Source organism: Gymnoscopelus microlampas (assembly GCF_963454915.1).
Source record: "Gymnoscopelus microlampas genome assembly, chromosome: 16".
Classification (NCBI taxonomy): domain Eukaryota; kingdom Metazoa; phylum Chordata; class Actinopteri; order Myctophiformes; family Myctophidae; genus Gymnoscopelus; species Gymnoscopelus microlampas.
In genome coordinates this window covers 8,382,232-8,405,948 of record NC_139953.1, presented here as the reverse complement: position 1 = coordinate 8,405,948, position 23,717 = coordinate 8,382,232, and the positions used below count along the sequence as shown (strand labels likewise).

At 46.5% G+C, this 23,717-nt stretch overlaps 1 protein-coding gene across 3 annotated transcripts in view; it reads left to right on the top strand.

Annotated features, from left to right (window-relative positions):
- hivep2a (HIVEP zinc finger 2a) overlaps positions 1-23,717 on the top strand; it is a 181,021-nt gene that overhangs the window by 143,074 nt on the left and 14,230 nt on the right. For all 3 annotated transcript variants that reach the window (XM_084083277.1, XM_084083275.1, XM_084083276.1), the window contains 10 exons: positions 711-2,752; positions 3,194-3,448; positions 4,094-4,259; positions 4,590-4,683; positions 5,491-5,635; positions 6,110-7,315; positions 8,243-8,782; positions 9,579-9,736; positions 17,312-17,487; positions 21,417-21,518. In XM_084083277.1, coding sequence (XP_083939403.1) covers positions 711-2,752; positions 3,194-3,448; positions 4,094-4,259; positions 4,590-4,683; positions 5,491-5,635; positions 6,110-7,315; positions 8,243-8,782; positions 9,579-9,736; positions 17,312-17,487; positions 21,417-21,518 — 4,884 coding nt within the window. The remainder of the gene's footprint in view (positions 1-710; positions 2,753-3,193; positions 3,449-4,093; positions 4,260-4,589; positions 4,684-5,490; positions 5,636-6,109; positions 7,316-8,242; positions 8,783-9,578; positions 9,737-17,311; positions 17,488-21,416; positions 21,519-23,717) is intronic.

Here is a 23,717-nt window from a genome sequence, read left to right as displayed (position 1 = left end):
GGAACGCATCTGTGTCACTTTAGATTTCTTTGGCTATTCATAGCCGTGCTATGAGCTTGTAGATCTGCTGTTTTACAAAAATCGTGAAGATTTGTGCAAATCTTTATGAATATATATATATATATACCTTTTTAACTCAAATATTTTCTTCCGAGGGGGTTCCTGGAACAAAATATTTTGAGGTGGGGGTCCACGGACAAATACATATAATTTTGGGGATCCTTGACATGAAACAAATTTGAGAACCACTGATATTATAGCAACATAGGTTTTTTCCCCCAAAAAAAAGTGTTTAGGGATTCAGAAGACATTTGTAGAATCCCCAGAAGCAAAGCTTTGAGTTAAAAATGTTCACTTAAAACAAATAGGCGTATTTTCAAAGATTTGCAAACATTTTCACGATTAAAAACATTTTTTTTAGCAGATCTACAGTACAAGCTCGTATCGCGGCACTCGGTGCTGCGCTATGAGCTTGTATATCTGCTATTTTTGAACAGCCCAAAGTATGAAATAATGGTTATAGCTAAACATCTAAAATGACACAGAAGCCTTTATTCTCCTCCCCTGCTATGCTCCTTTCAACCCTTCTCTACTGTACCCCCCCCCCCCCCCCCCTCTGGTTGACTCCACCATTACCCTGTTCTAACTCTCCTCTACGCTCATGTACTCTTAACACCTTCACTCTACACCATTTTGTCCTACTTATCTAGGTGGCGTGGAGCCGGCGTACGCGGACTCAGCCGAGGAACTAACCATGGGCTCCATGAAAGTGCCTATCCTCATCGTCCCCAAGCCGGGCGGGGGGGTTCCCTCGCCGGGGATGGAGTGCCCCCCGTTTCCCGACATGACGGGCCCTCCTCACCACCACATGCCGGGCTCCCAGGCCGGCAGCAGAGCGGCGGCGGCGGCGGCGCAGCACCACCCGGCGGCCCTGGACGACTCGCTCACCACCAAGCAGCGGCTGGCGCTCAGGCTGGCCGGCAAGAGCCAGGACTCCGTCGACCCGTCGGCCGAGTCGCAGTCCCTGAACCTCCTGAGCCCGCACAGCAAAGGCAGCACCGACTCGGGCTACTTCTCCCGGTCGGAGAGCGCCGAGCAGCAGGTCAGCCCGCCCAACGCCAACGTCAAGTCCTACGAGGAGATCATGTTCGGCCGGACGTGGTACTACAGGCCCAACACCCGGTCGCGGCAGTCCATCACCGTGGGGATGGCCGGCGGGGGGCCGCTGGGCTCGGCGGACCCGGCGAGCTTCGCCGGCCTGAAACCGTCCGGCACCGTGCTGGACATGGGCAAGATAGCCGAGGACCGTATCTTTTTCCGAGGGGACGGCGGCAACGGGGCCGGGGACCCCAAGCAGTATCCCACGGGGCCCTGCCAGAGCAGCACGGGACTCCTCGAGCCCCCGTCGGACTCCGGGACGCTCATCAGGAGCAACTCCATGCCAACCGCCTCCCCGACCAACCTCAACGTGCCGCCCGGGATCCGGGTGAGCCACTCCTTCGACGAGATGATGACGTCCGACGACGTCTTCTACCCGGCGGGGCTGCGGAGGCTCCGCCGGCAGGCCGCCTTCGAGCACTCGGCCCACGAGGCCTCGGGCGGCGAGGCCGAGGCGTACGGCCACGTGCCCAAGAACGTGGTCTCCTCGTCGTCCGCGGGCCTGAAGATGGGCGAGCGCAGCCCGGGCGTCCCCGAGCACGTGGCGTACGGCCCCTACGGTACGAAGGTGGGCATGTCGGAGATCTCCAACAGGAAGAGGAGGAAGGAGAAGAGCGTCGGCGACGAGGAGGACAGCCCGGGCCACTGTGACAGCAGCTGCAGTGGCTCCGTGGAGATGATGGGCGACTACGAGTGCAAGCCGGGCAGTCTGGACAGCTCGAGAGCCACGCCGACGGGGAAGGGCTCGCTGTACAGCGCCCACAGCCAATCGGACAGCTTCGACACGTGCACCAGCATGTGCTCCGAGGACATGGCCTTCCTCCCCGACTCCGACGGGGGGGGCCGGAAGGGGCAGGCGGGGGGCAACGTCATCTCCGTCATCCAGCACACCAACTCCCTCAGCCGGCCCAACTCCTTCGAGAAGTCCGAGTCCTTCGAGCAGGCTCCGGGCGGCTACCAGACGCCCGTGGAGAGGGCCCTGTCCAGTCAGTACTCGGAGCAGTCGGACACGGAGATCTACGAGGATGCGCCGAGCCCCGAGTCGACGCTGATGCGGACCGAGAGCGCCGAGCAGCAGGCGCAGCAGAGCGACAGCAGCGGCGACCTCCTGGCCTCCATGGGCTCCTGCTCGTCGGCGGCCGCGGCCTCCCCGGGACAACAACAACCCTACCACGTCTCCTCCCACAAACTGGTGCGGCAGCCCAACATCCAAGTCCCCGAGATCCGGGTGACGACGGAGGAGCCCGACAAGCCCGACAAAGAGACGGAAACGTCCATGTCCAAGGAACCGGAGAAGACGCAGCAGCAGCAGCAACAGCAGCAGCAGCAGCAGCAGCACGTGGTGGTGGAGGAGTTCCAGCTGCCGCAGAGGAGCGACACCTTGTCCCAGATGCCGTCGGAGAAGCTCCCGCCCAAGAAGAAGCGCCTGCGCCTGGCCGACATGGAGCACTCGTCGGGCGAGTCGAGCTTCGAGTCGACCTGCACCAGCCTCTCCCGCAGTCCCAGCCAAGAGAGCAACCTGTCGCACTCCTCGTCCTTCTCCATGTCCTTCGAGAGAGAGGAGGCGCTCAAGTCTGTCTCACCCACCAAGCAGGTAAAGGCTGCCAGAGAGCTTGTTATCTGCTACTGTATGTTGATGTAGTTGTTTCATACACGCTTTCAATGGACAGGTGCGTAGGAGAGGAACACGGCGGAGAAAGAGAGCAGTCCCACGCTGATGTCTTCAATTCCAAACACACTGTGCCTTTAATCAAGAGTAGATTGTTAGCCGTGTTGATGTTTAATGTTTATTATTTTCAATGAAAAGAGGTCAGTGCTGAGATCTTAGCTTTAGATCTTTTGCTTTAGATCAAGTTAAAAATGTACAGTATTTTATGAAAAGACACAAGTGCTTCACAGGGGCTTTAATTTAGCAACAAGACCAACTGCCAGACATTTCCCCCAATCATCGGCTTATTGCTACCAGCTGACCCGCAGTGGAACCTCTGATTCTTAACGGACAATATTGTTACTATATTGCGATTGTGTGAACCAGGACGAATCGTGCGGGGGCGCCAAACAGTCCGAGTTTCTGACGGTCCCCGGCAGCGGCCATTCCAGCCACCACCAGCAGAGGGAGATGAGGAGGTCTTCGTCGGAGCAGGCCCCCTGCGCGCTGCCTGGCGACCCGCCGGAGATCCGCAGCAAGTCGTTTGACTACGGCAGCCTGTCTCCGTCCTCCAGACAGGGGGAGCTGTACTGCAGCGCGTCCGCCATGAAGGAGCGCAGGCGGGGCTACCTCGTCAGACAGGTATAAGACCAATGGATTTAGTACGGGGGGTCCTCAGAGTTACTACAGGGGGGCAAAGAGGTTTGGTGTTGGTCTATGAAATCTATGAAAATACAATCTTATACAGTATGTAGTGGGGGTCCCTGCTTCATCTCGCTTTCAGCTAGGGGGTCCTTGGGCTGAAAACGTTGAAGACCCCTGATTTAGTACGCTAGTGCAGTGATTCCCAAACTGGGGGTTGGGACCCCCAGGGGGGTCCCCGAAGATGACAGTGAAGTGACGATTGTATGACTTTTAAGACCTCTTTAATACCAACAAAAAAAATAAGAAAGCAAAGAAAAAAGACACTAACTGTGTCAATTGTAATCAGCAAACTAAAAAACTGGTCAAACATTGGCCATAAATAATGTGTAAGAGAGAAGCAAACATTTTGAAAATAGACGATCTACAAGTAGATCGTCTATTTTCACAATATATATCAAAATTGAACTCCTACATTGAAAAAAAAAAACAATCTGGGTTGGGGGTCCCCAGTTCAAATGTGATTATTTTTGTCGGGGGTCACAGCCTGAAAAGTGTAACATATTATCGCCGGGCAGAAACCTTTCATCTTCATATTCATGTTTTGTTTTTTTTAATAAACGAATGCCCCGTTTTGATTGGCAGGCATCACTGAGTGTCTACCCAGAGACAGTGGTCCAGGAGGCGGGAGGTGCTGAGCTGTCCATCAAACAGGAGAGTTGTGAACATGGCCTGTGGAGCGGGCCAACAGGACCGGGCTACGGTGGCACCGACCTGGCCAACAGAACCAAGAGAGTTATTGGCTCTGGAGGTGAGCTTTATCATTGTTTATCTCAGATATTTGCAATCGAGACAAACAAGAGAGTTTGGCAATGGGGGTGTGTTTTTTAATCTCAGATAGTTGAAATAAAAAACTCGGAGTACATATTGTATGTTTTTCGTTGTTTTTCAGTATATTTAGTCATGATTAATAATAGTCATATTTGTACTGTATTATGTTTATTATTGTATGGGATCATTATAATACAATTTTGATAATTTCATTGATGATGTTGGAAGGAAACCTTGTATTATTAGATGAATCAAAAAGTAAAATAATGGATTGTTTCAGTCCTAATATCAAACGTGTATTGTTTTTCAGGCCTGGGCTGCCATCAACAACATCATCAGCACCAACATCTGCTCCAGCACAGCATCAGTGAAGACAGCCTCCAGGATGAACCACTCTGTCAAAGGTCATTACTGCAGTATACACACAGTGTACATTTGAACCCTTAAAAGCTACAATCAGTGTGTGTGTGTGTGTGTGTGTGTGTGTGTGTGTGTGTGTGTGTGTGTGTGTGTGTGTGTGTGTGTGTGTGTGTGTGTGTGTGTGTGTGTGTGTGTGTGTGTGGTCACGTGTGTGTGTGGTCACTCTCTCCTCACTGAGAGAGTAGAGCTAATAGGCTCTATTCACAGCAGCCGTATAGTGAAGACATTCACAGGTGTTACCAATGATACTAATGAAGGCTCTGTTCCATTCTGGTCAAACAGAGTCAGGGTGCTGATATTGTGCATGTTGGCCCACTGGAAACACTCTGTTACACCAGTGGGTCTACAGTTGGGGTCCAGGTACCCTCATGGGCTTCCAAATGGCCCCTTACAGGTGCGCAACTCTGAGAGTGTACAAATGGAACCAAATGGACCTGTAAGGGTCCATCCTGTGAAAGAAGTGATACTATGGCTGCTGTGCATAGAGCCTATTGCAATGATGTCCGAACTACAATAAAGATGGTGATCCATCTAGTGTCCAATCCAGTGCGCCGTTTGCTTCAAATAACTTTAGATATATAGATCACCTTTTTTGATTATCATACTCTACCATACAGATTGGATAACGTACTGTACTGTAGCCTTTTATTCATTCAAATAGGTCTCAGATTGCAGCTTTAAAGTGTTACCTAGTAATACTACCACTGCTGCTACAACTACTACTACTAACTGCTATTACTTGTACTAATAGCATTGATAATAATGATGGTACAATGATGTTCCACCATCAGGTCCCAGTATCGCCTGCAGGCCCAGGGCTCGTCCTCTGAGGGAGAGTATCCAGGACAGGAGGCTGTGTCCTACCAGCAACAACCAGGCCTGCTTTGGAACCAGCCAGACTCCAACCAGAGGCCCAGGCAGCACCTCTCCTTCCAGGTTATTAGAGTTTAGCATTTTTTCATTTTTCAGTTTAGTTTTAAATCATGTTTTAAAGTGGGGTTTGCTAGTTCAGTATTTTCTTTTTTACTTTCGTTTAAACACTTAGTTTTAGTTTAGTTTAGTTTTGGTGTTAGTTTTTTATTGTAATATGGGGTGGTCAGGGGCAATATTCAACAAGCTCAAAACAATTGCAAAAATACCCGATCTACAAGCATACTCTGGTAGATCTGGAAGATCTGCTATTTTTGCCATGTTTGATCGCTACCTAAATTCAAATGATACTGGAAGATAACATTTCATATCCACCTAAAATATCGACAAACAAAGACTAAAACCAAAGACATTATCTCTAAATGTTTGCTCTATGATTTGAGTTAGTTTTCAGTTTCAGTTAGTTAGGGCATTTTTGTTTTGCTAAAGCCTGGTTGTTTATTAGTTAACTAATAATAACCTTTTGACCTCTCCTTCCAGGCCCAGCAACAGCAGCAGTTCCAGAAGCTTCACTCCAGCAGGTCTCCAGGCTGCAGCAGCAGCAGCAGCATGGCCGCTCACACACTCCACAAACAACAACAGCAACAACAACAACAAGCACAGCTTCCTCATCCTCACGCTCTGCAGCACATCCACGAGCCACAGCCGGGAGTAGCAGACGGCAAACCCGAGGCCCTCCCTTACCCCGCCGCGTCCTTCCCGTCCCGAGCCTCTCCTCATTCCCAGCAGCAGCAGCAACAACCGGCGCCCTTCGGCTCGCTCTCCTCCTCCACCTCCACCTCCACCACCTCCTCCTCCTCCTCCACCACCACCACCACCACCACCACGCTGCTCCAGCAGATCCACCCGGTCTTCGCCACGCAGGCCGCCTCTCTGCCCGGCGGCGGCGGCACGCTGACGGTGCCCGTCCGCGTCCAGACCCACGTGCCGTCCTTCGGCAGCGTCATGTACACCAGCGTCAGCCAGCTGATGGCCAACCGCGGCGGCTGTGGGGGCGTCATGGGGCTCCAAGGGCTGACCTCGGCGTCGCCGGGCGGAACCGCCGGAGGCGGGTCGGGATTCAACCTGGCGCACTTCCTGGCGCAGCACGAAGGAGGAGGAGGGGCGGTGGCGGCTGCGTTGCTCCGCTACCCGCCCTGGAAGCCTCCGGACGCCTCGGACGCGCCGCCGCGGCCGATGAACACGGGCATCCCGCTGTCCCTCACGTCGACCACCATCGCCACCACGGACGCCTCTGCGGCGGGGTCGGGGTCGGGCTCGGGCGCCGGCGCCGGCGGCAGCAAGCGCATGCTGTCCCCCGCCAGCTCGCTGGAGCTCTTCGTGGAGACCAAGCAGCAGAAGCGGGTGAAGGAGGAGAGGATGTACGGGCAGATCGTCAAGGAGATGAGCGCCGTGGAGCTGAGCGGCGCGGCGGCCGAGGCCGGTGGCGCCGCCGCGGAGGCGCCGAACGGAAGGCGGCGCGCTCCCCCGCTAAAGAGCGAAGTCTCCATGGACGACGCCGACAGGATGTCCTCCTCGCCCTCTCCTCCTCCTCCCCTCCTCCTGGGCGCCGGAGGAGGCGACCCGTCGCCCGTCAAGATCCCCGTCCGCTCGTCGGCCCCGCACCTCCCCGATGTCCCGCTGGCCGAGAGCTTCACCCCGCCGCTCCAGATCGTCACGGACTCCTCCTCCCCAGTGGTGGGAAAGGTACGGAAATGTACTTCAGTAAAAGTGCAACAGTATTGGTATCAAAATGTACTTAAAGTACTAACATAAAAACAAAAAAATCTTTTGAAAATAGCCGATCTACAAGCTCACAATGCATAGCATCGCGACACATTGTAAGCTTGTAGATCGGCTATTTTCAAATGGCCGAAATGTATAGTGCTGAAGCGGTTAATGTATGTTTTGTAATGATGATCAAGATCTACAAAGTAACTAGTAGCTAGTAGCTAGTTTTCAAATAATTGCAGTTAAAAAGGTTAAAGTACTATATTCTGATAGTAATCATTGCTACAGAGCGTTTGTTCGGTCACAGGGGTCTCTCCAGCTCTTTAGTAAAACAGAATATAGTGCATTTTCAGGTATAGGTGACAACATTTCAGGAGAAAATGCATTTTCTGTTTAACTCTTTGACTGCCATTGACGAGATTTCTCGTTTTTCTCCGCATGGCTCAGCCAGCCGTCGACGAGATTGACGAGATTTTTGAAAAAATTAAAAATTAAAAAAAAAAAAAAATGTTTTTTTTTTTTTTTTTTTCAAAAAACATTTTTTTTTTATCACAAAGGAAGCAGGAGATAACGCGATACGAAGATTTTCTGCTCCATTCACTTCAATGTTAAAAAATAAACAGAGACAAAATTCACAGTTTACCTATTTTTGCAATGTTATTCTCTGGCAGGGAAGGGGGGTAGATGTGTAAATACTCTGGCAGTCAAAGAGTTAATAAAGAGCTGGAGAGACATGGGAGACTCCTTTTACTGAACAAACACTCTATAACAATGATTACTATCAGAATACAGAGCTATTTAACACTTATTTTAACCAAAGTAAATCACTTACCCTACCTTTTTAAGTGCAGCACTCGAGTAAATGTACTTAGTTACTTTACACCACGTTCCTCCCCCCTTAAGGACGACGGCCGAGAATCTCCGGAAGACCTGGACGTGGACGAAGAAGAAGAAGACTCCGGAGAGCGCCGCCGCTCCTCCTCCAGCCCGCAGTCCATGCTCTCCTCCTCCTCCTCCTCCTCCACCGACAACAACAACCGGATACCCATCAGCATGCTGGTGCAGCTGGCGGCCAATCAGAGCACGCTGCTGCTCGCCGACCTGGCCGACGCCCACCAGCGCTTCTTCCGCTTCCCCAGCCTGCGCACGGCGACGAGCGTCAGCTGGTGCTTCCTCAACTACACCAAGCCCAGCGACTCGCAGCAGCAGCAGGCCGGCAACGGCGTGCGCTCCGCGTCGTCGTCCTCCTCCTCCGTGTACGCCTCGTGGTCGGTGAGCTCGTACAACCCCAACCCGCTGGGCCTGAGCACCAAGGCGGCGCTGGCGCTGCTGCGCTCCAAGCAGAGGCAGTACATGGAGACCACGTACACCACGGCCGCCATGTCGCCGCCCACCTCCGGGAAGCTGGTGTCCTCGGTGGCGTGGAGGCTGAGGTTTGACCAGGTACTGTATATATATCCCATTAAGACCTGAGGCCATTCTTTAAAAAAAATCTAATTTTTTTTTTAAACTCTTTATTTTCAGAAGTTTTATCAGACAATACATAAAATCAAATAGTACAAAAAAACAACAGAAAAAACAGCAGTAAAAATAAAACATACAGGTAAAAAAACAAAAACAGAACAGGAACAAATAAATGAATAAATAATAGAGGTCATGGGACTTTTGGTACTAGTAATAATAATAAGACTGAAACATGTTGACAGTATTCAAATACAAATACAAAGGATACAACCATCATCAAGGATCTGGCTCGCTATCTAAATAGTCCAGCCACTTCCCCCATCTTTTTTCACCCAGCTCCTTTTGGAGCCTCAAAGAGTAGGTCATCTGCTCTAAGAGATGCAATTGTCTCACAGTACTGATAAATAGTTCCCATAGTAGGGCAGTTTTTCTGCAACCAGTTCTTTGTAATAGCTTTTTTGCTTGCTGCAAGTAGACAGTTTTTTTTTAGTTTTTTTTATCTAAAAATGTTTTTTTCAAGATTTAAAAAGAATAGCAGATCTACAAGCTCATAGCACGGCACTCGGTGCCGCGTATTATTTTATACTGTGGCTATTTAAAAATAGCAGATCTACAAGCCCCTTGCGTGATCTCAGATATCTACATATACACATAGCATACCGGTAATCCAGCTGGTACAGTATATGTTGGAATTATTTTAATAATCTGAGATTAACATTTCCCTCTCCTCTCCTCTCCTCTCCCCTCCTCCCCTCTCCTCTCCTCTCCTCTCCAGTTGAAGCCAGAGCTGATGCCGGTAGACGTGTCAAAGTTAGGGAGGAAGATGAAGGGAGTGGTGTCTAGGGAACGCTCCAAAGAGGAGCAGGGAGAGAAGGAGGCCTCTTCCAAGCAGACCCCCGCCGAGCCCACCCGCATCAAGATCTTCGAGGGAGGGTAGGTTTGACGTGGCTGTCAGCGAGTCGTCTTGTTTATTATCATCGTGCTTGTGTCGTATATCATAGCTGTCGGGTGTATATCTAAAACCGTTAGTTTTCAGAAAATGGAGAGAAAAAAAGACCCTGTGTTCCAATGGCAGTCTTGTAAAGTAACTAAGTACATTTACTCAAGGTCTGTGCTTAAGTACAATTTTGAGGTACTTTTACTTTACTGGAGTATTTCCAATTGTCTATACTTTTACTTCTACTCCACTACATCTCGGAGGCAAACTTTTACTGCAATTATTTGAAAACTTTAGTTACTAGTTACTTTGCAGATATAAATGATGACATTATGCGACATACATTAACCACTTTAGCCCTATTTTATACCTAGGATATTTGAAAACAGCCGATCTACAAGCTCACAACGCGTCGCGATGCGACGCGTTGTGAGCTTGTAGATCTGCCATTTTCAAACATTTTAGTACTTTCACTGTTGGTACTTTAAGTACATTTTGATACCAATACTTTGGTACTTTCTTTTGGTACAAACATTCGAGTACTTTTTCCACCACTGGTTATATATCATAGCTGTTGGGTGTATGTCTAAAACCGTTAGTTTTCAGAAAATGGAAAAAAGATATCCCGTGTTCCAATGGATCCAATGTAGTGGTTATTTGGTCACAAGCTCTTGTTAATTATTTTCATTGGTTTGATTTTTATATAACCCACAGACACACTTAAAGGTAGGGTCAGTGATTTACTTTGATTAAAATAAGTGTTAAATCGCTCTATATTCTGATAGTACTCATTGCTACGGAGTGTTTGTTGAGTAACAGGAGTGTCCATGTCTCTCCAGCTCTTTATTAAACAGAAAATGTATTTTCAGGTGTGGATACCAATTTTATCCAATCAGGATAGAGAACTCAGTCAGGATACCATTAACTCCTGGAACTGTGTCATTTTTAGATTTGAACTAAAAAGCATTATTTTACACTTTGGGCTATTCAAAAATAGCAGATATACAAGCTCATAGCGCGGCACCGAGTGCCGCGCTACGAGCTTGTAGATCTGCTATTTTTGAAAAATCGTGAAAATGTGTGCAAATCTTTGAATATATATATTTTTAAAGCGAACATTTTTTAACTCAAATCTTTGCTTCTGGGGGTCCCTGGAACAAAATATTTTGATGGGGGTCCGCGGCCAAATACATATCATTTTGGGGGTCCTTGACATGAAAAAGTTTGAGCACCACTAATATAGAAACATACGTTTTTCAGAAAACTGTTGAGATTTAGGAGACATGTAGAATTGGCTTCAGGTCTTAATGGGTTAACAAAAACATTTTTATTTTAACCAAAATATATCACTTCCACTACCTTTTAAACACAAAAAATAATAAAATAAATCTGAATTATAAGACCTACAACCTTTTGGGTGACACTATATATAGTATGATGAAGTAGGGCATTCATTTATACAGAAGAAAACATAAAAAGTTGAAATATGAAGATAGAAGGCTTCTTCCTCATAGCAACCATTTGTTCATTGTGCAAAGTAAACCAAGTTAAATTGGACTGACCTTCAGTAACTAATCTAAACGACTATGTGCTATCTAGGTCAATGTTTGTCTTATAATAATTTGCCGTGTATAAGCGTTTGCCATAATATAAAACAATACTGTGACGTACCAGAGAGTTCACATGACCATAGAAGCATTTATCTGGCTAGGAGAGGACCTTTAAATCCAATTAGTCTGTGGCCTAATTGAAGGGTAACAGTCTTCCACGCCGACATCTCGCCACTCCGACTAGTGGCTTCCGCGTGCGGTTAGGGTTAGGGTGAGGGTTAGGTATAGGGTTCGTTAACGTCGGAAAGGCGACATGTCGGAAAGCCGCCATGTAACCTAATTGAAGACACTAATTCTAATTCATACCGAACTGGGAATCCTTGAAATGAAAAAGTTTGAGAACCACTGGTTCTAAGAAAAAACATCCCCACATATCTTTTCTTCTTTTATTTAAAACTAGAGTTTCGGGGGGCTACGCCCCCCTCAACCCCAGCCGCGCACGGGGCCCAGCGTAGCCGTGTGTATATTGGGGGACCCAAATCGCCGGAGTGAAACTGTGGAAAAGTTTGTTTGAAAAAGGAAAAAATTTGAAGAAATAATATTTGTTATGTTTCAGGGGGTCCACAGGGGGTCCGCGGACCCCCTGATGGTCCACTGACCCCCTGTGGAGTGTTGGGACGCGCGGGGACACCCCTGGAACATTGCGGACCATTTCGGTGTTTTTTTTTTTTTCCTGAAGGTGGTTGCTTGTTTCTGGCGCAGGCTGTGCAAACCTGGCAACCCAGCGCATGCTGCCGCACGTTTAAGTGGCGTAGCGTCATGAGGGTCAGTGGGGCCGTGGCTCGGTTAGTGAAGACCCTGTAGTGCGGATGATATGTGGCATAGAGGGGCAGATTGTAAATCCACAGAGGAAACATCCGTGGGCTACCATTGGTTCAGCGATGTGTGCGGTCGCCCTGCGGCCCCTCCTCCTCCACCAATGTGCAGTATTGAGAGCCCTGACGTCACAACAATTGGAGCGATGGGCACTGCACTGTGGTTGGTGAGGGTACACCTAGGGCCCAGGTAGAACCCAGTTAAAGCCTGCATGGGCAAACCCAGTTAGGACCCGCCTTGGTCGCACATAAACATGGCTAGTTGGGGCCCACCTAAGGGCCAGGTAGAAGCTACTTATAGCCTGCATGGGCATCGCAGTTGGGACTGAAGTGGATGGCGCTGACATTGCTGACATGGGGTCCATATGGTTTAGCCCACCTTGAAACCATATGGGAACTACGCTGGCATGCTGGCTGTAATGCAAACGCTGCATCATACCTGCAGTGTGTAGTTTGATGTTGTGTGTGTAGCAGATATACCTGCAGTGTGTAGATCAATGTCCATAGGAAAGTCAATGCCCAGCAGTGTTTTTTTTCCCCAGCAGAGTTTCTAGTGTCTCTGTGTGTCTCTGGAAGAGGTTGCACATGAACTCTGCAGCCGCACTGAGGCGCTCCAACACAAACACTCTGACATTAAGCTGCTTCACACAACAAACATCAGCACCACGCTGCTGTTTGTCCAAAAGACACAATATCTCCTCTCCCACCGACGTCATGTGTTCATTTATCGACAGCCGTACAGACTCCTTTTGACACATTTTACGTCGTTTATCCAGCTGTCACTGACTCTCCACATCGGGCTGTTATTTTGCTGCGATCAAGTCAACGAAGTGAGAGATTAGCTATCACAGACAGGCATGCAAACAGCCCCGAGGTGAAAAAGGTGACAACATGTTGTTTTCTTTCGGGTCAGGTGTCACACAATTGCCCTATTTGTGTTCAAAAAGGTGACTGTAGCTGAAAAGTGACACTTTTGCATGTCTGCACAGACGGACGGACAGGGGGTGAAACATAGTCTTGCGCCATGCCTTTCGGCCTGGCGGAGACAATAAAAAACCGAAAGTAAAGGAAATGGCCATTTCTGCAACAGAAGTAGTCAATAAACTATGCTATGAAAACATGGGCCACATTGGCAAAGAATGTAAGAAAGAGGCAATCATGTAGAAAATAGCCGATCTCCAAGCTTACAAAGCCTGTCAACGTGAGGCGTTTCGAGCTTGTAGATCGGCTATTTTCACAATATTTACTTGTGGAACGGAGTCAAACAGAATGGGGGGGTCCCAGATCAAGTACGTGTATTTGGGGGGGGGGGGGGGGGCGCCGTGAAAGGGTTGATAAACACTGCTGTAATCGGAGCGAAATAATCTGAAATTACTACATGACCATAATGCAGCCTAACATGCGTTGCACGGGGCGGTCCTGCCATTACGTTAGTTACTGTAGTTGCTGTGGAGCTACATAGTTCTCCAGAAGACACACACAAACATACAGCATCTACAATGGACGAACTGAGCAGCAATATAGACATTCACCACACGAACGTGCATTGTTGACAAAGTGATTGCACAGCCGCTGCAGGCATGACAACCAGGTTAGCGTTAGCGACATGGCAGCTATCACAGCGCCCTGTCCGTCGTGCTGCAACTGCCTGTGATGGCTACAGCAGTAACAGCAAGCTGTCTGCGATGCCATTGTCTGGAGACTGCTCTTAGCGTGACACGACCAATGAGAGTGAGCGCTGTAGTTGTTGCTAAGATACGGTGGCGTCTCTGCCCCATAGCTTGTAGATCTCTCACACATGATTGGCGTAGGCTGCGTTGCCAGGTCTGACTTTGTGTCTAAGCAATGGTCGGCTTATTTTTGCGCGCCTTTGGGCTCGTTTGCATTGTGCGCACGGCAGCGCCTGTTTAGCGTACGTCAGCGCGACGTGGCGACGGACGTGGCAACGTGAAAGGTGATTGGCTGGTGAAAAGAAACACCCGACGTTACACCAGAAATGGTGCCTGGAGAAAATGGTGACCAAAAAAAAAGTTTGGAAAAAAAGGAAAAAACCCCCGCAGCGGCTGCGTGCTGTTGTGGTGATGAGGTCGTGCGCACGGTAAACGGTACGAAGCTGGCTCCCCTTCCGTTTTGTCCGACATTTGGTGAGTAGAATTAATTATGTTGCGCGGTGGAAAAGGTGGGGTGAGCAGTGAGATGTCCCCTACGCGAGGCGTAAATTCAGCGCGGCCGGCGTGGCGAGTCAGTTGGCGACATGTGGTCTGGCAGTGCGTTGTTTAGTCGATAACAGAGCTGTGGGGTGTGGACACCGAGGGTGCGGAAGTTGCTCGGCATTTATATAGTTAGATAACCCCCCAAAACACTTAAGTTAATGGAAGGCAATGTCCGCACACAGTATGATGTTTGCTCTCCCATGCTTTTTATATAAAAAACAACAACAACATAAATAAATAAAGCGTGGGGGAACAACCATTATAGGGGAGTGTGGCAGACGTTGCCTTTCCTTAACCACGGGGGTTAAGCCCACAACACGGCCATAACGCTCAACAGTAAGTTCTGGCTTTCCAGAACCACCAGCCACCAGCTGTACGTAATGTAGCTTTAATTAGTGCCTGGGAAAGCCCAGACACAGAACATGAGCATGGTAAACCCATCGCAAGCCTTATACACACTGGAGCTGCACAGCCATAATTGGCTATTGTTTTTTTTTATCCCGACCTCTAAAAATAAAATTCTGTTTACTCAAAGAGCTGGAGAGACGGGGAACAAACGCTCCATACAACAGTCTTCCATATCCGGGTCTATAAAATGGGATTGCGGGGGGTTTAAATTAAGGTCTTATAGTGTGACGTCAAAGTCATGTTAGAAATCGATGTCATTGTACGTACAATTATATGGGCAAACCAAGTCTGGAACTGGGGATTTACAATGTTCTGCACTCACTATGTAAGCATTAAATCCAGTGTTGCCAGATTTAGCAAGAGAAAAAAGTGGCCAGGTCTACGAAAACAAGACCAAAAGAAATGGTCAGTTGTACCACTAGAACCCTATTGACTATTTTTCAAATAGTCGATCTACAAACGCGTTGTGAGAATGTAGATCTGCTATTTTCAAAGAAATCTTTAAAAAAAGGAATATTTGGAATATTTTTGAAACATTTTAACAACACAAATCTTGTATGGGTTATCCCTGCATGGCACAAAATATTTTCATATGGGGGTCCGTGGAAAAATAAATACACATGAAAATGTTTGAGAACCACTGCAAAAAACACTGGTTTAAACAGCATTAAATAAGCAACTACACATTAGAAACGAGCCCAAAAAAACGCAACCCACAACTACCAAGATTTAGAAGTGACTTGACAGAAAAACATGCCCAAAGTCGCTTATAATAAGCAGACATGGCAACAGTGGTTGAGCGGTGTTTGTAACTTGCTGGTTTTATGGCGGTGCAGTAGAGTTATAACCACTGTTCCGCTTGTTGAATGGAGCAAACAGTGAAGTCATTCTGTACTGTCCCCGGTGGACAGTTTACATTACCATGGAAGTGGTTAAAATGGGAAAGAGAAGTCAGACGCACTCGGTCACTCACACACGCGCACTCGGTCACTCACACACGCGCACACACACACGCACGCACGCACGCACGCACGCACGCACGCATGCATGCATGCAAAAGTTTTCAAATAATTGTAGTGGAGTAAAAAATACAATATTTGCCTCTGAGATATACTGTAGTGGAGTAGAAGTAAAAGTATTGGAAATTGGAAATACTCAAGTAAAGTACACATACCTAAAAATTGTACTTAAGTACAGTACTTAAGTAAATGTACTTAGTTACTTTACACCACTGTACACCAGGCATTACTCCAACCCCTTAAACCTACGTAAACTCTAAAGGCTTAATCCTAATCCTAACCCCAACCAGAATCTTTCCCAATTAAGCGTAACTTTAAAAGCAATTTTTGTAACCATAAAAAACAACCATTAATCTTGTGACGTGGCTGGTGGGGACAATTTGGTAGTACACACACACACACACACACACACACACACACACACACACACACACACACACACACACACAGGTGTAGAGAGAGAGACAAGGTCTCCATAGTGTAAAAGTCGATGAATAAAGTCCACCTCTTGAAGCGGGTTTTTGGCGCGGACCGCAAATACATTATACCAAATTCATTTCAGCTCCGATCGTCTGAAACGTTCACCGCGTTTGAAACCCCATCCTCTTTATGAACTTACCGTGTGCTTAAAGTCAAAAGAAAAGAGAAGTCATGATCATAATTCATTTTCATAACTCGCTGGAGCTGTGTAAACGTCCCGCTACAGACACTCAACGCTTTAGAAGTATTCCGTCTCTGTCGAGAAAGAAACCTGGTATCTCAATGGTTCTTTTTTTGTGTGTAAAATTAATGCCCTACTTCATCAAACTCTTAACTCTTATATTATAAGATTGTCACACACAAAAAAATCTAAAAGCTCTCTTACATGCTATTGTCACTATTTTACAGTATATATTTTTTTAAATAGTTGTAATGCAAAAACAATAGAGGTGGGAGACCACTGTACTGTATAATGCAAAAAAATTTTTTTAACTCATTGAGTGCCATTAACGTGTTTCACGTGTTTTACCGCTATGGTGCAACGTGCCATTAATGTGTTTCACGTGTTTTTGAAAAAAAACGAAGAAAAAAAAAAGAACCCAAGATATCATTATCTGAAGATTTGCAGCTCCATCCACTCCTTGTTTAACTTATAACTGAAAAAGGCTGTATCTCGCTTCCTAAGCACTTTTTTTTTTACTTTGAAAAAAAAAAAAATCTAAATCGTACTGGCCAGAAATAGCCAGAAATAATTCGGGCACTCAATGACTTAATGCCTTCAAACAGCTATTTTACAACTTTTTACAGTGGGCAAATGAACAAACTATTCGCTCAAAACCTTATACTATTGACTCCACTTTTTTGTGGCACTTGTTTTGTGTGTGCATGGCTGTTCAGGTACAAGTCTAACGAGGACTACGTTGAAAAAAAAATCTTGGAAGCGTTTGCCGTTTTACAACGCTAATTCTTATTGCCTTTTTTAACAAACGTTGTTGTTTTGTGTGTGTGCGCGTGGCTGTTGTTCAGGTACAAGTCTAACGAGGACTACGTGTACGTGCGGGGCCGCGGCCGGGGGAAGTACATCTGCGAGGAGTGCGGCATCCGCTGCAAGAAGCCCAGCATGCTGAAGAAGCACATCCGCACGCACACCGACGTCCGGCCCTACGTCTGCAAGTTCTGCAACTTCGCCTTCAAAACGAAAGGTAGCTGTCCGTCCCTCTGTCTATCTGTCCGTCTGTCTATCTGTACGTCTGTCTGTCTGTCTGTCTGTCTGTCTGTCTGTCTGTCTGTCTGTCTGTCTGTCTGTCTTCCAGTCTCTCTCAGGCCTTCTTCTTACATCCTTCACAGGTGTTACCAATGATACTAATGAAGGCTCTGTTGTGCATGTTGGCTCACTAGAAACACTCTCATTTTGGGTCCCAAATGGCCCCTTATGGCGGGTGTGTAACTCTGAGAGTGTACAAATGGAACCAAATGGACCCGTAAGGGTCCATTTGGTTCCATTTGTACACTCTCAGAGTTATGGGGGTCCTTGACCATAGACAACCACTATGCCACACTAAATGGGACAGAGCCTTAATTAGTATCATTGGTAACACCTAGGGGCCCAATTTTGAAAAGAGTCAGAGACTGGAAATGCAGAGAGAGAGAGAGTATGGGATGACATTCAGTAATGGTCTGGTCCGGGCCGGGAATCGAACCAGGGACCCATGAGCAGGGCATTGTGTGCCCATGTGGTATGCGCCCCTAACCACTTCGCCGCATTGTGATCAGTTTTGTACGTGTCTGTACGGTAGAGCAGTGGTTCTCAACCAGTGGTCCGGGGACCACCAGTGGTCCTTGAGGGGGTTCCAAGTGGTCCCCAGCTAAATGATGGAGAGTTGGTAACCAAATGGACCCTTATTAGATCTTTAACTCTTGAGAGCGTAAAATGAAACCAAAAGGGTCCATTTGGTTTAATTTCACGCTCTCAAGAGTTAGATTATTGTTAAATAATTGCATTACTTAATTTACAAGAAGTCTACACAATTAGATAATGTAGAATAATTGTTATTTTGACGCACGACAACAAAATATTCTAAGTTTTGGGTCCGAGAGGCTGAATCTCATCAAATGGTGGTCCGTGGCTCAAATACCGAATAAATAATGGACCTTGGTTATGAAAAAGGTTGAAAGCCACTGTGGTGTAGTTTAAGAGTATGTTAAAATCTCATCGATATATGGATTATTGATTCTTTTTTTTTGTACGCCGATAAACGATACCAACGATTATCGTCCCCATCCCTACGGGAGACCCGGATTCGGTTCCGCGGTAGCCAGGACACGAAACAGATTGCAGCCTTTCATCTAAACTCTGGGAGTCGCTCTCAGAGTTACAAGTGGATACAATAGGCTCTATGCACAGCAGCCATATTGGGAATGCATTGGGCCCCTTCCTTACTTCCTTCACAGGTGTTACCAATAATACTAATTAAGGCTCTGTTCCATTTAGTGTAGCACAGTGGTTGTCTTATTTTCAAGGACCCCCATAACTCTGAGATTGTACAAATGGAACCAAATGGACCCTTACGGGTCCATTTGGTTCCATTTGTACACTCTCAGAGTTACACACCCACCATAAGGGGCCATTTGGGAGTGTTTCTAGTGAGCCTACATGCACAATATCAGCACCCTGACCAGAATGGAACAGAGCCTTCATTAGTATCATTGGTAACACCTGTGAAGGAAGTAAGAAGAGACCCAATTTCTCTCCAAAATGGCTGCTGTGCATAGAGCTTATTGGAGCGCTGAGGATTTTACTGTGGGAGCGCTAATGTTTATGGGCAGTGCAGTGTGATGGGTTCACCAGTTTGACGCACCGCAGAGGAAGTTGTGACAGCTGCTGTGGACCGTCTAACAAAGCTGCGCCTAATGAAAGGAGACATCGCACCACGAGAACACAAAGAGTTTTTTATTGCATTTCATTTCACTGTGCTGATTATCGCCCGGGACAGTTTATACGTGCTTCTCCAAAACAAAGGGGAAGAGAGGGACATGATACTGTTTTGTTTGCCCGTTTTAGATATGGCCGTCATAACGTGCACGTTCTCTGCGCCAACGGATGATTTAGTTAAAGCTGCACTTTACCCGGATTTGAACCCCGTTCTTCCTGAATTTTGATCTTCCGGTCAAAATCTGTGTCAAACCCAGAAACAAGATTTTGTCAAAGGTTGTGTCAAACCTAGACAGAGGATCTAATGTCTCAATAGAAGATCAGGGAGACCAAATGCAACCACCCCAATAGGCTGTATGCACAGCAGCCATATTGGGAATGAATTGGGCCCCTAGGTGTTACCAATGATACTAATTAAGGCTCTGTCCCATTTAGTGTGGCATAGTGGTTGTCTATGGTCAAGGACCCCCATACCTCTGAGAGTGTACAAATGGAACCAAATGGACCCTTACGGGTCCATTTGGTTCCATTTGTACACTCTCAGAGTTACACACCCGCCATAAGGGGCCATTTGGGACCCAAAATGGAGTGTTTCTAGGGAGCCAACATGCACAACAGAGCCTTCATTAGTATCATTGGTAACACCTGTGAAGGAAGTAAGAAGAGGCCCAATTTCTTTCCAATATGGCTGCTGTGCATGGAGCCTATTGTATAAGTTATATCGTATTAACTCTACCATACAGATTCACCTCAGACAAGTCCCACATACAGTACATGATATCGTTGCTGTCGGACACAATTAGGCCCGTGTTTGGGGTAGGGAAGCCGGGCGGGGAGGGTGATATTTGTCACTGTACACACACATACTCCTATGGGCTGAGGCGGCACCTGTCAGCAGGTGCTGTTGGTTGGGAGGGGGTAGGACGAAGGCTCTATGTCCTCCCCGTGGGGGCTTCTCACTGGCAGGTGAGCCAGTAGGATACAACTGCAGCAGTGGTGGATAAAGTACTCAAATGTTTGTTTAAAAGTATCAATAAAGCATTGTAGAAGTCCTCTGTTACAAGTAAAAGTCTGGAATAAAAAATGTGCTTGAGTAAAAGTGCAAAAGTATTGGTATCAAAATGTACTTAAAGTACCAAAAGTAAAAGTACTAAAATGCTTGTAGATCGGCTATTTTCAAACAGACGATCTACAAGTAACTAACTAAAGTTTTCAAATAATTGTAGTGGAGTAGAAGTACGATATTTGTACTTCTACTTCTTCTAAGTACAATCTCTGAGACGTAGTCGCGCAGAAGTAAAAGCATAGACAATTGGAAATACTCCAGTGAAGTAAAAGTACCTCGACATTGTACTTAAGTACACTGCTTGAGTAAATGTACTTAGTTACTTTACACCACTGTTATTTGGACACACAAGGTTTCCGTCACGGCACGCGGCGCCGTGTAATTATACACGGGCGTCGAGCCAATTAAAGGTGAGAGTTTCGACGAGAACGGGGCGAGGTGTTGAGGTTCTGGTGACGTTTCGGTGTGAAGACACACACACGCGCACACACACACACACACACACGTGCACGCACACACACACCTCCCTCCGTCTGCGTTTATGTCTTCATTAAGACGCTGTTGAGTTGCAGTGCAAGCCAGACAGCTTCATATGGTGTCCGTCAGGTGAAAACCTTGTAAGAACAAAACCGTTCCTTTTTCATTATTATAAAATAATAAAAAAACTTTTTGAAAATAGCCAACGCCTCTGGTGTGATGAAGTAGGGCGTTAATTTACCCAAAAAAAGCATAAAAAGTTGGAATATGGAGATGAGAGGTTTTTCTGCTCCGACAGCAACGATATCTAGTATCACAATCTCTCTCTCTCTTTATTCCCTTTTCTCTCTATTTCTGTTTATTTAAAGACCGCTCTCTCTCTCTCTCTCTCTCTCTCTCTCTCTCTCTCTCTCTCTCTCTCTCTCTCTCTCTCTCTCTCTCTCTCTCTCTCTCTCTCTCTCTCTGTTCAGTGTTGATGGGTTAAGCAGCCAAGCTCTCTGATTTCCAGTAAGACGTAGCGTAGCACCAGTTGAAAGTCATAAAAACTTTAACGTGTGTGTCTGTGTGGTTGCGTGTGCACGTGTGTGTGTGTGTGTGTGTGTGTGTGTGTGTGTGTGTGTGTGTGTGTGTGTGTGTGTGTGTGTGTGTGATTTCAGGAAATCTGACCAAGCACATGAAGTCTAAGGCTCACATGAAGAAATGTCTGGAGCTGGGTGTATCTGTGTCATCTGTGGACGACATCGAGGCAGACGATGTCGGTATGAGTCACGCACGCACGCACGCACGCGCGCACACACACACACACACACACACACACACACACACACACACACACACACACACACACGCAGACACAGATGCACGTACCGCAAACATGGCTAGACATTTTGAATTGATTTATTAAATTGCTTTGCAACCGTCACACACAGAAGGTTAAAGGAAAAATCGAGGATAAGTAAACACAGTAAAGTCATAGACCGTCCACGCAAATCGACAGATACTGACGTGCATAAATAAGGCATGCAAAAACCAACATGATTACATACATCAAATGCAGTCAAAGTAGAATACATATTTGTTCCGTTCGTTGTTCTAACATTAGCCCAAAATAAATACGTTAGCAGCTACTAGCAAGCTCCTAGTAGAATGGACACGCACAACTACACAGTAATGTGTTTTTATTGTAAAAATGTATATATTTTTTAATTAACAATTCACTGTGTGTGCACACATGCACAGCCTTCTACATACATGCAACTCACATGCACACACACGCACACACACACAAACGCACACGCAGACGCGGCTAAACGAGGCAAACGCACACGACCGTACGCATGAAAGTTTTATACATACAATTTATTATACGCTATGCGTTTTATATCGTCGACGGGCGGGTATGAAATGAGCTTTTTAAAAGGCAGAGGAAACTCACTTATAACACATGAGAGCATGAAAGGGTGTGAGAAAAACAGAAATACACAAACGAGCATAACGACGAGGTTGTTCCATAACAACAGAGAAACATTTAATAAACACACACACGCACACACACACGCACAAACTTACTTTAATTTAATTTTCCTATCTATCCATCTCTCTCTCTTTTCATTTTCTCTCTCTGTTTTTTCCGTCAACTCCAAAGAGTGTACAAATGGAACCAAATGGACCCGTAAGGGTCCATTTGGTTCCATTTCTACACTCTTTGGAGTTAAATGAACACAAATCATTTATTTTTTATGATGTACTGCCCCAGTACTTTTCTCTGCCTCTCATCCACTTGTCTCTCTCTATCCCTCACACACACAAACACACACACACACACACACACACACACACACACACACACACACACACACACACACACACACACGCTGTGCGCTTCCCCGGGCCGGTCGGCCTGCATTCCAGACACAGTGCTTCCTGGTAGCATGGTTGTAGATGCGGGGATGCAGCAGTGTGTTGTTGGGCTGCATGGTGCGGTCCTGAAGGGACAATTAGTGTAATGAGAAGCAGCTTGAGACGCATGTCAAACAACCACACTCTACACAACTACTTTAACCCATTAAGACCGGGAAACGTGTCTGTGTAATTTTTTTTTTTTTTAAATAGCAGATCTACAAGCTCATAGCACGGCACAGAGTGCCGCGCTATGAGCTTGTAGATCTACTATTTTTGAAAAATCGTGAAAATTGTACTTTTTTTTTTTTTAACAGCATTTTTAACTCAAATCTTCGCTACTGGCAGGGGCTCCCTGGAACAACATATTTTGAGATGGAGGGGTCCACGGCCAAATACATATCATTTTGGGTGGTCCTTGACATGAAAAATGTGTTTAAAAAAAAAAAAACTGTTAGGATTCAGAAGACATTTGTAGAATTCCCAGAAGCAAAGATTTGAGTAAAAGAAAATCGCTTTAAATATAAATTCAAAGAAAAAAAAAGAAAATGTTCACTATTCTCCCAAAAAATAGCAGATCTACAAGCTCATAGCGTGGCATGAGCTTGTATATCTGCTATTTTTTGAATAGCCAAAGAAATCTAAAAATGACACGGATGCCGTGTTCCCGTTCTTAATGGGTTAAAAACAACCCGATGTAAAGCATCCGCCCGCCATCTCTCCAAGGCTTTCGTTTATATGGTCGCCGTCAAGGCAGAAAAAACTCTTATCTCCTTACTATATTCAAACTTTTTGTGATTTTTTTTCCCCGTAAATGAACGCCCCCCTACTACAGCTTCACGCAAAAGCATGAACCCATTAAGGCCTGAAACCGATTCTACAAATGTCTTCAAAATACCAACAGTTTTCTGAAAAAACGTATGTTTCTATATCAGTGGTGCTCAAACGTTTTCATGTCAAGGACCCCCAAAATTATATGTATTTGGCCGCGGACTCCCATCTCAAAATATGTTGTTCCAGGGACCCCCAGTAGCAAAGAATAGAGTTAAAAATGTTCG